At 40.3% G+C, this 20,001-nt stretch overlaps 1 protein-coding gene across 8 annotated transcripts in view; it reads left to right on the top strand.

The window, feature by feature from the left end:
• NFX1 (nuclear transcription factor, X-box binding 1) overlaps nucleotides 1–20,001 on the top strand; it is an 84,075-nt gene that overhangs the window by 42,325 nt on the left and 21,749 nt on the right. For 4 of the 8 annotated variants that reach the window (XR_003429150.1, XM_027088934.1, XM_027088933.1 and 1 more), the window contains 6 exons: nucleotides 543–642; nucleotides 726–943; nucleotides 6,335–6,432; nucleotides 10,301–10,331; nucleotides 15,623–15,705; nucleotides 17,164–17,272. Coding sequence is in view for 7 of the 8 variants with exons in the window: in XM_027088934.1 (XP_026944735.1) it covers nucleotides 543–642; nucleotides 726–943; nucleotides 6,335–6,432; nucleotides 10,301–10,331; nucleotides 15,623–15,705; nucleotides 17,164–17,272 (639 nt within the window). In the remaining variant the exon portion in view is untranslated. Of the gene's footprint in view, nucleotides 1–538; nucleotides 643–725; nucleotides 944–6,334; nucleotides 6,433–10,300; nucleotides 10,355–15,622; nucleotides 15,706–17,163; nucleotides 17,273–20,001 lie in introns of those variants that run through there. The other 4 variants (XM_027088935.1, XM_027088937.1, XM_027088938.1 and 1 more) reach the window with 4 other exon arrangements.

The raw sequence follows: 20,001 nt of genomic DNA, 5'->3' as shown, positions 1-20,001 counted from the left end.
ACAAATTAATAAGGATTTTATATTGTGCCTATTTTTAAATTTCTTTTTAGCATCAGAGACTTTTTCCAGGCATTTTATGTGAACCCCAAGATATGAAGTATTAAATATCTGCTGCTTGGTTGAAGTGAGGATGGAATCCAGTTATCAACTCCTCCATAACTACCACCAGTTTAGCTTCCATCTCTTGCAACATCTCCGCAGTACCCCAGAAAGCCTCACAATCCATGGTTTTCAACCATGGCATTATGGACCAGAGAGTAGTCTTTTACTTTAAAGGATTGCTTCACTTTAATGCTCATGTTGAGGTGTGCTGCAGGGGCACCATGAGATATGGACAGAGTCTACCAAGGCCTTTTTAATTCTTTTTCTGTGGTGAAGCTCTTAAGTGGGGCTTAGAGCTGCTGTATAAGCCACATTTATTTCTGCATCAGGTCTAATCAACACAAGTGAATAGCATTTTGTGTTTTCTTATAGATTGTTTAGAATATTTTAAACACCTGTACAGATTACTAATCTTTTGTTTCTGAAATTCTGTTCTCAAGTATGCTACTGTGGCAGCACCTCCCGAGACGTGTTATGTGGAACAGACGTAGGAAAGTCTGATGGATTTGGGGACTTCGGCTGTTTAAAGATATGTGGCAAGTAAGGTTTGATGTTTTCCTCAGTTAGAATAAAGCTGTATTTTATGCAACAATTATGTAATAGTCTGTTGTTTTTCTTAACAGGGACTTGAAATGTGGGAACCACATGTGTTCACAGGTGTGCCACCCTCAGCCCTGCCAGCCATGCCCACGGCTCCCCCAGCTGGTGCGCTGTTGCCCTTGTGGGCAAACCCCTCTCAGCCAATTGCTAGAACTTGGAAGTAGCAGTCGGAAAACATGCATGGATCCTGTCCCTTCATGTGGAAAAGTGTGCGGCAAGCCTCTGCCTTGTGGTTCCTTAGGTAATTAGTAGGCATAAAGTTGTCTTTAAAAATATGAATGTAAATTTTTGGCAGCAATGGCTACTTAAACAAAATAGTAAATAATTCTAGTTACAATATCAGAGGTTTTTCTAAATATTATGATCAAATTTGTGTGGGTACTTTTTCTTTCCTCCTCAGATTATACTTCTGAAAACTCACATTTGCCCAAACAATCTCTCTTTCTAATCCAGGTATTTTATTGCCGACTCAGGACAGTTGTGGTTAGATACTATTTTGTGGGGGAGTGGGCACTGGGGTGTTTATGATTTCTCCTAGCAGCCTACACTAGTATGAATGCCAGGTATCGTTTTACTAATTTAGGGTTCAACAGGTGTTTAGAAGCATTTTCATATAATAGAAACATCTTAAAATAACGGAGTGAGGTGTTTAAGAACTGAAATTTTAAGTACACTTAAACTTCATTCATTTGAACCACTCAAGAAATGTCTTTCTCTACAGCTAGGTTTCCCATATAGCTGAGGATAACACCTCCTGAGCATCATTTTGGAGGGACATTTTTCTAAAATTTACATTCCCTTCTTTCTTTAAACAGAGGATACTGAAGACAATTTCTTTCCCCTTATTTGACCCAGAGTCATCATTTCCCTGAACCTCAGCTATTGTATTATGCTGAATACACTGATTTCCTCTGGGCTTGCTGGGGTTTCTCAGGTGATTTCCCCATAGCAGTGTACAGTTTGAATTGTTTTATTTATTTGTTAAAGCTTTTGGTTGGTTTTTTTCTTATGAATGCTTTCACTATGCCTATGTGCCTACCTTTAATGACTCTCCCTTTCTTCTGACTTGGGGCTTCTGATTACTTGGATATAGAAACCAGAAAACATTTGTTGGGATTAGCTATAGAGTAATAGTCTGAGCTTCTGACAGAGACTTTTTGAGGCAGTCCTTGGGATATGGATGTGTACAGTTTTTGCAGTGACTTGGCAGCTTCTCTCCTGAGTGAGTGTTCAAAGGCTGTGTGTTTAGAAAAATGAAATTGGGCAAGTGAGTCTGAATAAGAGATGTGTTCCTATAACTAACTGTGATAAAGATAGAATCTTTAGGTTTGGTTTTGCATTTTTCCAAAAAGAGAGATTTCACATTTCTTCCAAGCACCAGTAGGAGCACCCTACCTAATTCCTTTTCTCAATCTGACTTTAAAATTATGTATAGAGAAGAAATGCCCTCTTCTCATATTTTAATACATTTCAACCTCATCAGGAAAATCAGTTGTCTGTTGCTTCTCTGTGTCTACTGTGAAAATGTATCTTCAGATAAGCCCTGTGAAATAGAGATCAGATGACTTCCAAATCAAGAAGGATGATAAAGGTCTTCCCTTTTCAGAAAGCACATGGGTCAGTTTTGTAAGAATTTCATATATAATGACCAGAAATCCTACCCAGAGGCTAAGATAGCTTGTTGGCATTGACAGAAAGAGGAAATGTGAAATAGTTAATACAAAGGGACTTGAGCAAGAGAAGGACAGTAACTGTCAGTATGAACAGACCTGGGGGTGGGACAAGACCAGCTCAAGGGACTGAAGAGTAACTGCTATATACCTCAGCAGAGTTTTAATCATGGAACACTTTTAAGGAACTAAGGTGAGTTGGATTGAGAATCTCAAAGAAAAGCCCATGGCTAGTGGTAACAGTGGCTCTCATGTTTATTCAGACCTGGCTTATCTATAGAAAGCTTGTTAGGTCTTAGTATCTCACCCAGTAGGAAATTTCCATCCTAGACACATAGCTTTAGTACAAAAGACTAGGTGGAGTTCTGCTTTCAGGATGGTAGCATGAGGAGCAAAACAAGCAAAGCTGGGGAAAACTATAAAAAAGCAACCATTTAAAGTCTCTGGAAATTGTCCTATGGGCACACATCAAATGAAGAAAATCTACCAGAACTCAGTAAGAACAGCAAGAGTGTGTGTCATTTGAATCACAACCTACTTTCTCCTTCCCCACCCCTTCCCAGCTCAGCTCAACAAAAGCTCCACTCAGGATGGGTGTGCCCAAGAAATTGGGGCTTCATGTACCCTCAGCTCCCAGTCAAGGGTTACTTGCTAGGAGGAGTGGACCACCAGCTTTCCTCCCCGCCACCTCCCCCCAACCCCACCAACTCCAAGTTGAAAAGGCTAAATTTCTGGTAATCACAGCTGACAGGTTGGGGATTCCCTTCCTCCGCACAGCCCACCCATAGATTGGAGGCTCTACTCTAGTCGCAACAGGCAGGAGTACTGGGGCCTCAGTCACCCTCACCCCAGCTCACTTGTAGGAGGAAGGTTTCACAGTGAGAGAAGCAAGCTAAGAAAACTAGAGGCTGCTATCTCACCCAGCACCCATAGTAGTGACTGAGTGACAGGGTGCGGGGAGAAGCAGTCCATAAGGAAAGAGTTCCAAAATATTCCCCAAAGGAACTGACTTTAATTTGAAAGAGAGTGTGGGGAAGTTCAGGCCTAAGGGCCCTTTAGAAAACAATAGCTCCTCTTAATTAAGGGCAACAAGCTAAACTATAGACCAACTGGTTCACCAGAGAGACCCAGGGAAGGAGATAACTAAGAGTAACCATGCTGGGGTCAGAACAAACCTCACAGATTTGCCTCAAAGACTACCTCTGCCCAAATTTTATTGGATCAGACTGCTGAGCAGTTTATGCCCCAGGACATTGTTGAAAATAATAGAGCAATCAGCTAGCAATTAGTGGAGCCTCAGGACTGAGTGTAATACCAAATGAGGCAGACAGCTTAACAGAGAGATCAGGGAAAGAGACAGTCAAAGAGAACCCTGCTAAAGCCATTGTCCTCCCAGGGTGACTGTGCACATGCCCAAGGCTGTGCCATCTAAAGAACAACACCAATGGCTTCATACTATAATAGAAATAGACTTCACTAAAATAGCTTAGCCAAGTCACAAAACAAACAAGTAGACAACAACAAAAAAACAAGCTGTGGAAAGAGGAAGCAGTATCCAGAGTTGCTGCAAACAATATATTACCAAAAACGTTCAGTTTCCAACAAAAACTACAAAGTATGCAAACAGAACAAAAACAAAAACAAAAAACCCCACAGGTAACAGTAACTTTCTGTTTCAGTTTTCTGTGAGAGTGACCAATGTCAAATTTAACAGAGACTTCAAGGTAGCCGTTACAAATATATTCAAAGAACTAAAGGAAACCATGCCTGAAGAGGTAAAGGAAGGAAAGTATAAAGGCAATGTTTCATCAAATAGAGAATATCAGTAAAGAGATAGAAATTATAAAAAAAGAACCAAATGGAAAATCTGGAGTTTTCCAGTAATTAAAATTTTTAATTCATTAAAGGGACTCAACAGTAAGTTTGAGCTGGCAGAAGAAAGGATCAATAAATATGAAGATAGATCTATAGAGATTATATAATTCAAAGAACATAGAGAAAATGAAGTGAATAAAAATGAACAGCACCTCAAGAGAAATGTGGGACACCTTTAAGCACACAAACATGTAATGGGAACACCAGGAGAGGAGAAAGGAGCAGACAAATATTCAAAGAAATAATGGTGGGAAACTTCAAATTTATTGAAAGACGTTAATCTACACATCCAAGAAACTCAACAGATACCAGTAGGATAAATTCAAAGAGATCCACACCTAGGCACATAGTAAAAATGCTGAAAGCCAAAGACAAGGAGAAAATCTTGAAAGCAGCAAGAGAAAAATGACACGTTACATACTAGGGAACCACTATAAGATTCACAGCTGACTTCTTATCAGAAACAGTGGAGAACACTGCATCACAACAGGAAGGCAGTGGGATGACCTATTCAAAGTGCTGAAAGAAAAAAGTTACCAACCAAGAATCTTATATCCAGGAAAAGTCTTTCAAAAATGAGAAAAACAGAGTTCTCTGCTAGCAGATGTACTTTACAGTAAATAGTAAAGGGAGGTCTTCAGGCTGATACCAAGTAACCCAGATGTAAATTTAAATCCACAAGAAAAAGCAAAGAGTAAAGGTAATTGCATAATTATAAAAGAAAGTATAAGTGCATATTTCTTCTTCTTGCAACTGATTTAAAAAGTGATTGTATAAAATAGGCATATAATTGTATTGTTAGACCTACAGTATATAGAAATGTATCTGACAATAACAGCACAAAGGAGGTGGGTGGGATCAAAGTTGTACTGGAGTAAGGAAATGATACCAGATGGTAACTTAGATCTGTAGGAACAAATGAAGAAAACCAGTAATGGTAAATAAGATAAATACAACAAGTTATAAATACATACTTGCTCTCCTTTCTTTTCTCAACTTCTTTAATAGGCATAACATATAAAGCAATAATTTTGACATTGTATTGTTGAATTTGTAACACATATAAATGTAATATGTATAAAAATAAAAGCACAAAAGAAGAGAAGAGAAAATAGAGCTATATGGGTGTAAGGCTTCTGTATCTCACTGGAATTAGGTTGGTACAAATCTGAAGTAGATTCTGATAAGATGCATATGATAAGCCCTAGAGCAGCCATTAAGAAGATAACTCAAAACATAATGGAACATGCCATTACCGGGAAAAAATGTTACACTGGAAAATATTCACTTAATGCAAAAGAAAGCAACAAAGGAGAATTAAGTTAACAAAAAAGACATGAGACATAAAGAAAACTAAAAGTAAAATGGCAGACGTAAATCCAACTATATCAATACTAACATTACCGTCAGTGAATTAAACAAAAACCAGAGATTGTCAAAACGAATTTTTAAAAAAGATCCAACTATATGCCATGTTTGGGAAGCAGACTTTAGAGTCAAAGGTACAGTTAGGCTGAAAGTAAAAGGATGGAAAAAATACATCATGTAAACAGCAGCCATTGAGAACGACTATGGATGATCCCTGATGGGGTCCTTGAAACAGGACTTGTCCTAAAATCTAGTTTAGCAGAATGACTAGCAGGCCACCTATCACCAGATGTTCATAGAACTTAGTGAGATCATGGATGATGGTTTCTGATTACTTACGATCCCCAGGTGATTTTCGGAGTCAAGAGTACTTCAGTAAGTCACCCATGGCTACAATTTTAAGGATATCCGAGTCTAACCTGGAGACTTGAGGTCTAAATAGAGAGTCAGAAGATCTGTTCTTTGACTTAGGCAGAGCATCTTGTGCTCCAGAGCATCTTGCTGTGACTAATGCTGGGGCCTGTCCTTGCTGGAAAAGGCTCAGCCTGCCAGATGAAGGGAAGATAGGGGAAGAGGCATTGATAGCATCCTTCTTCCCTCAACTCTGGTGATGGAGTTGCAGGGAACAGAGGTGGAAGACCATTGTGGCTAGTTAATTTGGGAGTCTGAAAATGAGTAGTTGCAATTTTCATTCCCAGTTCTTTTCATTTTTATTAAAGATTTCATTCATACTTGTGAAAAGCTCTGCCATGAAGGAGACTGTGGACCATGCTCTCGCACATCAGTTATTTCCTGCAGATGCTCTTTCAGAACAAAGGTAAATCCTACAGAATGCTAGAGTTGTTGCCACCAGTGCCTTTTATTTGTTTGTTTGTTTGTTTGTTTATGACTGCATTGGGTCCTCTTTGCTGTGCGCGGGCTTTCTCTAGTTGCGGCGAGCGGGGGCTACTCTTCGCTGCGGTGCACGGGCTTCTCGTTGCAGTGGCTTCTCTTGTTGCAGAGCATGGGCTCTAGGCACATGGGCTTCAGTAGTTGTGGCGAGCAGGCTCTAGAGCTCAGGCTCAGTAGTTGTGGCGCATGGGCTTAGTTGCTCCACGGCATGCGGGATCTTCCCTGACCAGGGCTCGAACCCGTGTCCCCTGCATGGGCAGGTGGATTCTTAACCACTGTGCCACCGGGGAAGCACCCAATACCTTTTAAATTGGTGATTGTGGGAGGGAAGGAATCAAAATAACCTCAGGCTTATTCCTGTTAATACTGTGTATGATTGATTCAATCCAGCCAATGTATACCAACATCTACTGTGGACCAGTTGTAGGATAGGTATGAAGGGGTATGGCACGCAAGGGTCAGAGACCAGTAATAGGCTTAGGGCACATATACAAGTAGCTTGACCAAATACAAGTGTGATAATGCTAGATGCCAGAAGAAAAGAACAATAGCACCGTTGCAAGCAGTTAGCTTACTAAGTTAGAGGGAACACAGTCCACAAGATCGCCCTCACTTCTGACACCCACTGCAGGAGTTCAGACAATTGCTGAATTAGAACAGTCCACATGACCACCCTCACCTCTGATACCAACTACAATCCAGTGGCCCCCAAGGCTACCCTCAAGGTTTGATTATTCTCTAGAAGAACTCACAGAACTCATTGAAAACTGTTATACTCTTGAGTACAATTTACTACAGGGAAAGGATACAGATTAAAATCAACCAAAGGAAGAAGCATGTAGGGCAGAATGCAAGAAAGTACCAAATACGAAGCTTCCAGTTGTCCTCTCCCCATGGAGTTGGAACAGCGTTACTTTCTCAGCGCTAGTGTGTGATTGTATGCGTGGGGTATTGCCAACCAAGGAACCTCACCCACCAGAGAGTGGGTGGTCAGTTTTTATTGGGGCTCCATCATGTAGGCATGGTTGACTGCCCATGTAGCTGATCTCGGCCTCCAGTCCCTCCAGAAGTCCACTACCATTGTGTGACCCAAAGCCCATGCCCTAAATCACATCATTGGTCTTTCGGTGTGGCCAGCCTGCACCCTAAATCATGTTAGACTGTCTGGTGACCCAAGGCTCCAGGGAAACAATGACACTCCCATTAGGCATGATATTCCAAGATTATCTCCCAGAAGCCAATGGCAAAGGCCAGACCTCTCTTCAGATAGTGTTAATTTTTCACTATACAACTGTTTTGTCAATCTCTGCTTTCTGCCTGGGACAAACTTCATTGGACTATGTATTATAAAAAGTCGTCTTACCATTTTGGAATTAGTGCCCATTTCTGTGTCTGTAACCAGAAGAGGCAAGAAACTTTCCTCTGAAGTCTTTAGGTAATCCAACTTGGGGAACATACTGAATGTTGATCTGTCCTGCTCTCTGACGTACTTCTGGTCATTTCAGTGCATATCGGCACCTGTCCCAGCAGAGCACAGGCCTCGGTAGAGACAGAATTCTGAGTAGTTGATTCTTTTTTTTAAATACAGCCCAAGGTCTGGGTAGCAGCTGACTTGCAAATGATTCTGAGGATATTGTCCATAAATTGGGAGCTAGTTTAATAGGTAAGCTTCAGAATTAAAGAAAAACTTGTCAAAGTAGTGCAATTTACATGTGACAAAAGTTGTGTGAGATTGTGTGGGGTTTTTTTCTGAATGAAGTCACAATACCTAGGACAGTAAAGGAATTTTGATTGTCAGGTACAGGACATTTTATGCTTTGTAAATACCAGCTTGAAGACTGTGAGATACTCTGATTTAGTAATCATAAATTTAGTAATGCCTAGAGGTGCTCTTTGTAACCAAGAATTACAAACAGGGTTGGGATACACAGCTGTCAGTTTGCTTGTTTCTCCCCAACAATCCCTTTCTCTGTCTCTGTGCTTTTTTGCTTCTCATTCACTCTCTGTCCTCACTCCCCCTAATAGTGGATCCCATGGCAGTGAGTGTATTATTGAAAAGCTATGTGTAAATTGAATTTTTTTTGCAAATAAAAGTCTTATTCTAAAATTGCTGGAGGAGCTCACTATCAATATGAATTCTGTTAAACAGTTTGACAAAATGAAAGATCTCTTTGAAACACTGATAATCCACCTCATTGTTCAGCCAGATTTTTCCTGAAATATCTTTTGTACTGGAATGGGCTTTTCCAGGGAAGTGAGTTTTCTAGATAAATAAAAACTTATTTCTTAAAACTTCAAAAGTTCTTCTCTTTTAATCACTTTGGTAGGAGTCTTTGAGAAATGTTTGCTCTATCTTACTACCTATTAACAAAGAACCCTGTATTTAAGTTTTTATTGGTAATTCATATTTAGTATAGGGATTTATGGGAGTTCTGTCTTTCCCTGCAGGTGTACATACCACTCCAGCATGTCATTTCTTTTTCTTTTTTTTTTCCTCAACTCCAAACAGCCTCACGTTGTGGGGTGGCTGGCGCCTGTCAGGGAGAGTCCCTTCCAGTTTCCTGGAATGAATGCGCTCTGGCAGCTAGCTGCTGGGCACTCAGGGAAGGGGCTGCCTCTGGCCAGGGTCGACCCGGCACGAGCACAGACCCCTCGGCTGGCTTCGCCAAAATTGTCACTGAACGCAAGTTAATGCGCCTGACGCACAGTGAGGCCAAACAAATAAAACTTCGGGGTTTGGAGCAGAGAAAGGTTTATCGTAGGGCCAAGCAAGGAGAATGGTGGCTTGTGCTCAAAACCCCCAAACTCCCAGCATTTCCTGTGTACAATCCGGTGTTTTTATTAACTGGAGCACTCAAGCAATTTCATGAGTCACTTTTGCTTTGTATATTTAGAGAGCATATGGGGAATTTTTTTCATGTCATAGAACCGAGCCAACTCATTGATTTACCGAAAACATTTTTCTAGCCAAGAAGCTTCAATTTCTTAGACATCTTCACGTCTGTTATCAACCCCAGCAGCTGCCCCCCTTTTTCAGGATCATTTTCACTGAGAAGAAATGTTTTTATCATTTTGCTTATTTCTGAGTACATAGCAACCTGTCCATGACATCAAAGCCAAATTCGGATGTAGGTGCTGGGCAACCAGCCAGGCTCACTCTCTCCCAAGTGACTGACTCGCCCTTCACACAGCAGCCTCCCCACACATGTTATTCAGGAACATTTTTCAGCAAAATTACATGTGATAGACCTTTGAGGCCATTCACACATGATTGAAACCAGGGTAGCAAAACTTTGAATGGCAAAGGACTTCTGTATTCCACTCTGCTACAGTTCAGCTGCATTGCCAGGGATACTTTTGAGCATGTAGAGCTGTTTGTCCCTGCATCAGATGGTGCTGATTGTTACATATTTTCAATTCTTGTATCTGCTTTTTATGGCTTTTTCTGTCTGTACCCTTGCCAGACAGTTATTTCTCTTTGCTTTGCATACCTTTAGTAGTCAGTCCTTCTTTCCGTTCAGATTTTATAATACGTAATCTGCTGTGAGTTTGGAGGTCAGACCACAAAGAATGTTATATTTGCATGAAAAGTCATTAGACCTGGGGCCCTGTTGTGAGTAAAGCTTACAGGGACTGGGCAAACGTAGCTCCAGATAGGTGAAGTTGGTGAATAAGTGACTGCCAGAGAAGTACTGGGTATTTGGGGTATGCATGTTACATTTAGCATTATACTGCAGTTAATGTTGTTTCATTTATTCCTAGAGTAGTTACTATTCCCTTTTCTTTCTCCATAGGAGCTTCCGTGTACCAATCTCAAAAGCGAAGGTATGACTGGGAAGGGGCATGAGGTAACTTTCTGGGGTGAAGGTAATTTTTTACATCTTGACAGGGGGATGGGTTATGTGTTTGTCAGAATTCAGTGAAGGTACTTTGTGCATTTAACTGTATGTAACTTTTACCTCAAAAGAAAAAAAAAAAAGAACCATAAATTGAATTCTAGTTAGTGAAATGCTGTAAAATACCGGGGAAGTGTATTCATGTATGCAGCTTACTTTGAAAAGCATCCAAAGTTAAGATAAACTGATAGTTGGATGGAAGAATAGAGAGTTATGAGAAAAAGCAACTACTGGTAGAGGCTAGGTAGTGGGCATATATAGATGTTCACTATAAACTCGTTTCAACTTTTTTATATGTTTGAACTTTTTCATAATAAAATGTTGATATGGGAAGGGAAGGTAAATAATATCTAATGAAGCAAACTTTGTAAAAACTGACTCTGATGCTTGATCCCCTTATGGCTTGATAGGACTGTTGGATACCTAGAACAGGGGGACTCAGCCAGCAGCCTTCTTAACCTTTAGGCCTAGAATATTGTTTCTTCCTTTGTCCTTGATCCTGATACTCCACTTTATTATGGTTCTGTCCTTGTTTTACCAACCGTCACGTAGTCTTTGTTTAAGCCACCTTAAAACTGTTTTGGAAAAGTGATGGAAGATAAACTTATACAAAATAAAAGCTCTTAATTCTGGTCAGAAAGAAAGCTGTATTGGTTAAGGTGCTTTTGGCTGCAGGTATCAAAAAACCCAAGGAAAAATGACTTTAGCTCTCAGGAGGTTTACTGTCTCTTATAACAGGAAGTCTGGAGGCAGAACAAGTCCAAGGTTTTAATTACAAACCCAGTGATTCTAGGACTCCAGTCCAGCTTCCTGTGATTTTCTTGGTTTTCCCCTCATGGGTATAAGTTAGCTACAGCACTTTCATGCATTGAGTCATCTCCCAGCAACATCTAAAGAAAAGAAGGAGAGATTATTCTCTTCCTTCTTGAGAGCAAGGAAGACAGTCCTGAAAGACCCTCAGTATGCTTTTTATCACATGTTCCTGCCCAATCCCTTCACTAACAAGGGGAATGGAATTACCATGACAGGCTACACTATTCAGCATTCACTCCTGTAATGGGGGAACACGTGGGTGCCCAATTTCTGAACAAAACTAAGGATCTGTTAGCCTGAGGAAGGTGGAGAATGGCTGAATATCTGCCTCAACTATCTGAATATTTGACATAACCAGAAATATCTTCCTCAAAACGACCGTCAAAATTTTGGTAATTAAAAAATATAATTTGAAAAACTTACTATATTAATACATAATTTTTAATAATTAAAAAATTAATAAAATAGTAAAAAGTAGAAATACACCCTCACCCCATTTTCCCCTCCTAGTTCCATTCCCCTGATAAAACCACATCATTAGTTTGTTGGGTGTGGGTCCAGATCTTTTTCTGTATTCATACAGGTGTATACATGTGCTATTATGGTTCTTACTAAACATACTGGAACTTGTTTTTTTCCCCTAAGTAATATATCAAAGACATTTTTCCATGTCAGTGTGTATAGCTCTCCCTCTTGAGAACATTCTTTATGTGGATATGCCATAGTATAGTTCACCATTGCTCTTTTGTTGGTCATTTAGGTTGTCTCCAATTTTTCCCCATTACGGATAATGCTGTAACCATCTTGTTACTTTTTTAGCTTATGATGAAAATTTTCAATCATATGTGAAAGTACAGTGACTAGTATAGTGAATCCCTATGTACCTATCACCAGTCATCAACAGTTATCAGCATTTTGCCCATCTTCTTTCTTCATCCATACCTCTCTTTCCTATTTTTAATTTTCACTGAAGTACTTTAAAAACAAATCCCAAACGTTATTTCACCGGTAAACACTTCAGCGCCTTCAGCACCTTTATTGAGATAATATTCACAGAACATACAATGAAACATTTTTTTGTTTTGTTTTTTCTTTTTTTAATAAATGTATTTACTTTTTGGCTGCGTTGTGTCTTCGTTGCTGTGCACGGGCTTTCTCTAGTTGCGGCGAGCGGGGGCTACTCTTTGTTGTGGTGTGTGGGCTTCTCATTGTGGTGGCCTCTTTGTTGCAGAGCACAGGCTCTAGGCACACACGCTGCAGTAGTTGTGGCATGCGGGCTCAGTAGTTGTGGCTTGCGGGCTCTAGAGCACAGGCTCAGCAGTTGTGGCACACAGGCTTCGTTGCTCCGCGGCATGTGGGGTCCTCCCAGACCAGGGCTCGAACCCGTGTCACCTGCATTGGCAGGCAGCTTCCCAACCACTGCACCACCAGGGAAGTCCCCAGTGAAACATTTTAAAGTGTACAATTCAGTGGCATTTAGTACCTTCACAGTGTTTTAAAACCATCACCTCTATCAATTCTAAAATGGGTTCATCATCCCAAAAGGAAACCCTTTGTTTACTGAGTTTTCATTCCCCATTCACCCCTCCCCACCAGCCCTGGCAACCACTACTCTGCTTCCTGTCTCTGTGGATTTAATTATTCTGAGTATTTCATATAAATGAAATCATATAATATGTAACCTTTTGTCTCTGGCTTCTTTCATTTAGCATGTTGTTAAGGTTCATCCACCTTGTAGCACGCATCAGTACTTCATTCCTCTTTATGACTGAATAATATTCTGTTGTATATATATACCACAGTTTGTTTATCCATTCATCTGTTGATGGACATTTGGTTTCCTTCTTTTGACTATTGCAACTAGTGCGGCTATGAACATTTGTACACAAGCTTTTATCTGAGAACCTGTTGTAAATTCTTTTGGTTATGGACCTAGAAATGGAATTGCTGGATTATATGTTGGTTATAGGTAGAATTTTTTTAAAAGAACTGCTATATTGTTTTCTACAGTAGCTACACTATTTTACAGTCCCACCAGTAATGTTTGAGGGTTTCATTTTCTCCACATCCTCTCCAACACTTGTTATTTTCTGTTTTTTATTACTACTATTATTATTATTACTGTTATTGCCATCCTCAGTGGGTATGAAATGATAAATCATTGTGGTTTTGATTTGCATTCCCTAATAACTAATGATGTTGGGCATTTTTTCATGTACTTGGCCATTTGTATATCTTCTTTGGAAAAGTCTATTCCTTTACCATTTTTAAATTGGGTTGTCTTTTTGTTATTGAGTTGAAAGAGTTCTTTATATATTTTGGATCCTAGACACTTATGAGATAACTGATCTGCAAATATTTTCTCCCATTATGTTGTTGTCTTTTCTTGATGGTGTCCTCTGATGCACAAAAGCTTTAAATTTTGATCAAATTTATTTTTCTTTTGTTGCTTGTGCTTTTGGTGTCCTAGCTACTTTTGAAAGTGTATCTGTAGGAAGCATTACTTAAAATGGAATTGCCACTTAAATTTTTGATAGATACATATGTACTCCAAAAGTTTATTCTCCCATCCACTAAGTGTGTGTGCCTTTTTCTTCACACCTTCACCTGTTCCATACATTAATCAGTCTTCCTATTTCCTTTTCTTCTTACAATTTTTTTTCTTTTTTTTTTTTTTTTGGCTGCGTTGGGTCTTTGTTGCTATGCCCGGGCCTTCTGTAGTTGAGGTGAGCGGGGGCTACTCTTCGTTGCAGTGCGCGGGCTTCTCGTTGCGGTGGCTTCTCATTGCGGAGCACAGGCACTAGGCACGTGGGCTTCAGTAGTTGTGGCACACAGGCTCAGTAGTTGTGGTGCACAGGCTTAGTCACTCCACAGCATGTGGGATCTTCCCGGACCAGGGCTCGAACCCATGTCCCCTACATTGGCAGGCAGGTCCTTAACCCCTTAGCCACCAGGGAAGCCCCCTCTTCTTCCAGGTTTATTGAGATATAATTGACATATAGCACTGTATAAGTTTAAAGTGTACAGCATAATAATTTTTTGTTTTTAACATCTTTATTGGGGTATAATTGCTTTACCATGGTTTGTTAGTTTCTGCTTTATAACAAAGTGAATCAGCTATACATATACATATAATCCCCATATCTCCTCTTTCTTGTGTCTCCCTCCCATCCTCCCTATCCCACCCCTCTAGGTGGTCACAAAGCACCGAGCTGATCTCCCTGTGCTATGCAACTGCTTCCCACTAGCTATCTATTTTACATTTGGTAGTGTATATATGTCCATGCCACTGTCTCACTTTGTCCCAACTTACCCTTCCCCCTCCCCGTGTCCTCAAGTCCTTTCTCTGTCTGCGTCTTTATTCCTGTCCCAGCATAATAATTCGACTTACATACATCATGAAATGATTATTGCAATAAGTTTAGTGAACATTCATCAATTCATATAGATGGAAAATGAAAGAAATAGAAAAAAAATTTTTGTCTGTGATGAGAGCTCTTACTTCACTCTCTTAACAACTTTCGTATATAACACACAGCAGTGTTAATTATATTTATCATGTGGTACATTACATCCCTAATACTTATTTATCTGATAACTGGAAGTTTGTGCCCTTTGACTGCCTTCATCCAATTCCCCCTCTACCCACCCCTCCACCTCTGATAACCACAAATATGATCTCTTTTTTATGAGTTTGTTTGTTTTTGAAGTATAATTGACCTACAACACTCTGTTAGTTCCTGTTACACAGCATAGTGTTTTTTCTATACATTTCAAAATGATCACCACAATAAGTCTAGTTACATTATGTCACCATACAAAGATATTATTTAGTTATTGACTATATTCCCCACACTGTGCATTTCATACCCATGAATCATTGGTTTTGCAACTGGAAGTTTGTACCTCTCACCTATTTCTTTTTTCCACCCACCCCCCTCTCCTCTGGCAACCACCTTTTTGTTCTCTGTATCTATACTGTTTCTGTTTTGTTATGTTTGTTCATTTGTTTTGCTTCTTAGATTCCACATATAAGTGAAATCATACAGTATTTGTCTTTCTCTGTCTTATTTCGCTTAGCATAATATCCTCTAGGACCATCCATGTTGTCACAAATGGCAAGATTTCTTTTCTTTTTTTAATGGCTGAGTAATATTCCATTGTATATATTCCACATCTTCTTTATCCATTCATCTATCAGTGGGCACTTGGGTAGTCTTCCTATTTTCTTTTCTATTTTTTTGACTGTCTGGCAAGTGAAAAGTGATATTTAAATAGTATGCATTTTCACCATAACTAATTTATTTACATTATTACATTTGTATTTCTTCAGCCTGTAGTCACACAAATATTTGTTGAATGAATGTTCATGTCCTCTGACTTCTTTTTCTTCTTAATTGTTCATAGCAGATGCTACATTTATGTGTGACAAGAGGTGTAACAAGAAACGGTTATGTGGACGGCATAAATGTAACGAGATATGCTGTGTGGTAAGTGGACCTATCGTTAGGCAGTATCAGATTGCATTCATCTAGGGGCTGGGCTTCTGGAAGCCTCAGCCATCTAGAATGCAGCCCAGATTTGGAAATCACTGGGAGAGGCCCCTGAGCAGCAGTCAGAATGCTGCCCAGAGAGACAGACTGGTCCTTTTTAGGCCTCAGCCAGGTCAAGAAGTCAGCTGTTGGCAACATGGAGGAAAGGAAAGAAGAAAGACAGAAGGCCTCAGGCCCCAGAGCTCAAGACCACTGGATGAGCATGTAGTCATCTGCAGGAGACTGTATGCTGTCCCAGCACACAGACTGGCTTGGCCTTAGCAACTCAGGCTTCAAGTTTCATATATTCCATGGGTCAGATCAGTAGGCAAAATGAGTATGGCTTTTTTTTTTTTTTTTCAGAAGAGGGGCCTCCATTCTTGGGTTTTTTTTTTTTTTTTTTTTTTTTTTTTTTTTTGGCTGTGTCAGGTTTTAGTTGTGGCACATGGGTTCTTTGTTGAGGCATGCGGGATCTTTTTAGTTGCGGCGCACGGGCTTCTCTCTAGTCGTGGCATGCAGGTTTTCTCTCTCTAGTTGTGGCTCACAGGTTCCAGAGCTTGTGGGTTCTGTAGTTTGCAGCACACGGGCTCTCTAGTTGAGGTGCACGAGCTCAGTAGTTGTGGCACATGGGCTTAGTTGCCCCGCGGCATGTGGGATCTTATTTCCCCGACCAGGGATCGAACCTGCATCCCCTGCATTGGAAGGAGGATTCTTTACCACTGGACCACCAGGGAAGTACCGAGTGTGGCATTTTTTAAAAAACAGTTTTCAGTTATCTGAAATATTCACTTCTGTGGAACTAAATAAAGGAAGCACTACCTGGCAGTGGGTATTGTGTTATCGTGTGTGTGTGTGTGTGTGTGTAAACAAGGTAACACAGTACCAATAATAAAGTAGTACATATATACACACACATATATAATACACAATTGTTTTTTTAGCATTTATTTTGACAGTGTGAAGAGTGATGAAATTGTTCTGTGTATCAAGACTTACTTATAAACCAGTGTTTGAAAGTTTAAAGACTTCCTCTTATTACTGAATATTTCAAACATATATAAAAGCAGAGAGACAAGTATGAGTCCCATATGCCCAACATCTATCTTCAGTAGTGATCAGGTCATGACTAATCTTGTTTCATTCCCCACCTACTCCCCCTCCTTTGATTATTTTGAAGCTAATTCCAGATATCATGCGATCTATAATTGTGGAGAACTTCTTTATTAATCTTGTTTATAGAAAATATAAAATGGAGATAATTTTGTAAACATATATAAATCTCTCAGGAATTCCCTGGCAGTCCAGTGGTTAGGACTCTGCGCTTCCATTGCCGGAGGCACAGGTTCGATGCCTGGTCGGGGAACTAAGATCCTGCATGCAATCAATCAATCAATCAATCAGTATCTCTCCTCCTAGGATAAGGAGCACAAGTGTCCTTTGATTTGTGGGAGGAAACTCCGCTGTGGCCTTCATAGATGTGAAGAACCTTGTCATCGTGGGAACTGCCAAACATGCTGGCAAGCTAGTGAGTGTCTTCACTGTATACTTTATTATATAGAGTTTTCTAGAAAGTCAGGAATGATATGTTCTGAGTGATTGATTTTCTTAGGTTGGTATGGATTACTGAATTAATAAGCCTTAGTATTTCAGATATATTGAGACTTTTTTTTAAAAGAGGGTATTAAATCATTTATTGATTACACATGATAATGGATGATTCCCATCTATAACTTTATCTGGTACCATAATTCAGTTTAGATATATTGCATAGGATGTGCCAACAATCATATTAATAACCAGAAAACTCTAACTTTGCTTGGGTGACCCTTTTAACAGTGAACTCCAGGTCACAACACAGTAACTGTCAGTTCAGCTGAAGACAATGGCTTCTCCACCCAAGCGGGTTGTAAATAAATTTCGAATGGGCCCTGGCATCACCCTGAAGGAATTCTAACTTCCCACTGTTGGGGTGAAGTTTACCAAAATGGCTTCAGAGTAGACTAACTTTACACAGCACATTTTTTAAAAAGACACATTTATTCAGCTTCACGAGTGGACTATTACATGTAGCAATCAACAGCATGGGTGCAAAAAAAAATCTACATTAAAACCCTTTGTTGGAATGCTTTACACTTTCTACAGAACAGAAACTAAAATAACCTGTTATACAATTTGTCACAAATATAGTCCTCGAGTTTTTTTGCCCATACACAGGAGTATTGTCAAAAACATGTCTTCTTTGTAGCAGCTAGGCCCTGCCAGCGCTGTGCTTGGCCGAGTTCACAAATCTTTTGTAACCTGTAGCTTCCCTGTCACTTCCCTGGCTTCCTCTCCTGCTAAGCTTTGTTTCCTGGCAGTAATTACAACCTCCTGCCACTGCCATAGCTCCTGCTGTTGCTGGAACCACCATAGCCACCTTGGTTTCGTGGTTTGGCAAAGTATTGGCCTCCACCACCATAGGGGCCAGAACTTCTGCCTCCAAAGTTTCCTCCTTTCATGGGTCCAAAATTTGAAGATTGATTGTTGTAATTGCCAAAATCATTGTAGCTTCCGCCACCTACAAAATGGCTTCTGTCATTACCAAATCCGTTACTGCCATCCCCACTGCCACCATATCCCCCACCACCACAGCTGCCACCAAAGACATCTCGACCACTGACGTTCCCTCCACGACCAGAGTTGTCATTCCCACCAAAACCCCCTCCATGACCACCACCAAAGTTTCAGAACCACTTCGACCTCTTTGGCTGGATGAAGCGCTAGCCTTCTCTTGCTTAGATAGGGCTTTCCTTATTTCACAGTTGTGGCCGTTCACTGTGTGATATTTCTGAATGACATCTTGTCTGCGGCGTCATGGTCATCAAAGGTTACAAAAGCAAAGCCTCTGTTTTTGCCACTGCCTCAGTCAGTCATGATTTCAATCACTTCAGTTTTCCCACACTGTTCAAAATAATCTCTTAGGTGATGTTCTTCAGTGTCTTCTTTAATGCCACCGACAAAAATTTTTTTCACGGTTAAGTGGGCGCCTGGTCTTTGAGAATCTTCTCTTGAGACGGCCCTCTTTGGTTCCCCAACTCTTCCATCCACCTCGTGTGGCCTCGCGTCCATGGCCGCATCCACCTCCTCTGCAATGGCATACGTGACAAACCCGAAGCCTCTGGAGCACCTGGTGTTTGGACCCCTCGTTACCACACAGTCTGTGAGCGCTGCCCGCTGCTCAGGTGGCTCCTCAGACGCGCATCAATTGTTTCAAAGCTCAGACGTCTGATGAGGAGCTTCTGCAGCTGTTCGGGCTCTTTGGGAGACTCTGACTTAGACACGACGGCAGTAGAGGGGAGAGACTTTAATGATGCTTACTCGGCGGTGTCCATGGGCAGAAAAGCTATTGAGACTTTTAAAGAAGTTATTCCTCTGTTGTCTCTAATGTATGAAACTGGGATGTAAGCAATGATCCTAAGATGGGGTCTGCTTGTGTTACAATATTAAAAACTCACATTCATTAATACACTACCAATCCCATCAGAAAACTCTGGGGAAAAGTATTAGGAAGTTGTCAAGCTCATAGTGATAAATGCGTATTTTCCAAAATTCTGTTTTCACTTGAAAGCTTGAATGTTATTGTTGGCAGCAAAGTCAGTTTTCTTAAAGTGATGGTCTCACTGTTAATTTTTCATAAACGTCTGCCAAAATACCCAAGTCTGAATAATCATAGTTTGTCGGCCACTTTTTCAAGTAAAACGGTGTGTTATGAAAAAAGAAGTTAATTCAGCAATTCAGCTCACGACTCAGAAAAGTACAGTTCTTTAGAATGACCAGGGGTCAGACAGCCGTCCATATCTGAGGGTTCCATATCCATGGATTCCACATCCATAGTTTCGACCAGCTGTGGGTTGAAAATGTTCAAGGGGAAAAATTCTAGAAAGTTCCAAAAACAAAACTTGAATTTATTTTGTGCTGGCAACTATTTATATAGCATTTACATTGCATTGGGTATTATTAGTAACCTAGAGATGATGTAAAGTATACAGGAGGATGTGCATAGGTTGTATGCAAATACTACAGCATATTATATAAGGGACTTGAGCATTCTTGGATTTTGGTACCCATGGGGGTCCTGGAACCAATCCCTCCCCGCCAGGATACTGAGGGACAACTGTATTTTTGTGTGCAACAAAAGTGCTTGAAGCAGATACCCTATTTTGTTCCACAGAATATTAGAAAGACATGTATTTATGGGTCAAGATTTTTTTTTAC

This window comes from Aethalodelphis obliquidens, unplaced genomic scaffold, assembly GCF_003676395.1.
Source record: "Aethalodelphis obliquidens isolate GAN/ISIS:26980383/991018 unplaced genomic scaffold, ASM367639v1 scaffold64, whole genome shotgun sequence".
NCBI classification, from domain to species: Eukaryota; Metazoa; Chordata; class Mammalia; order Artiodactyla; family Delphinidae; genus Aethalodelphis; species Aethalodelphis obliquidens.
Note: the sequence above shows the minus strand (reverse complement) of the source record. Positions and strands in the feature narration are given on the sequence as shown.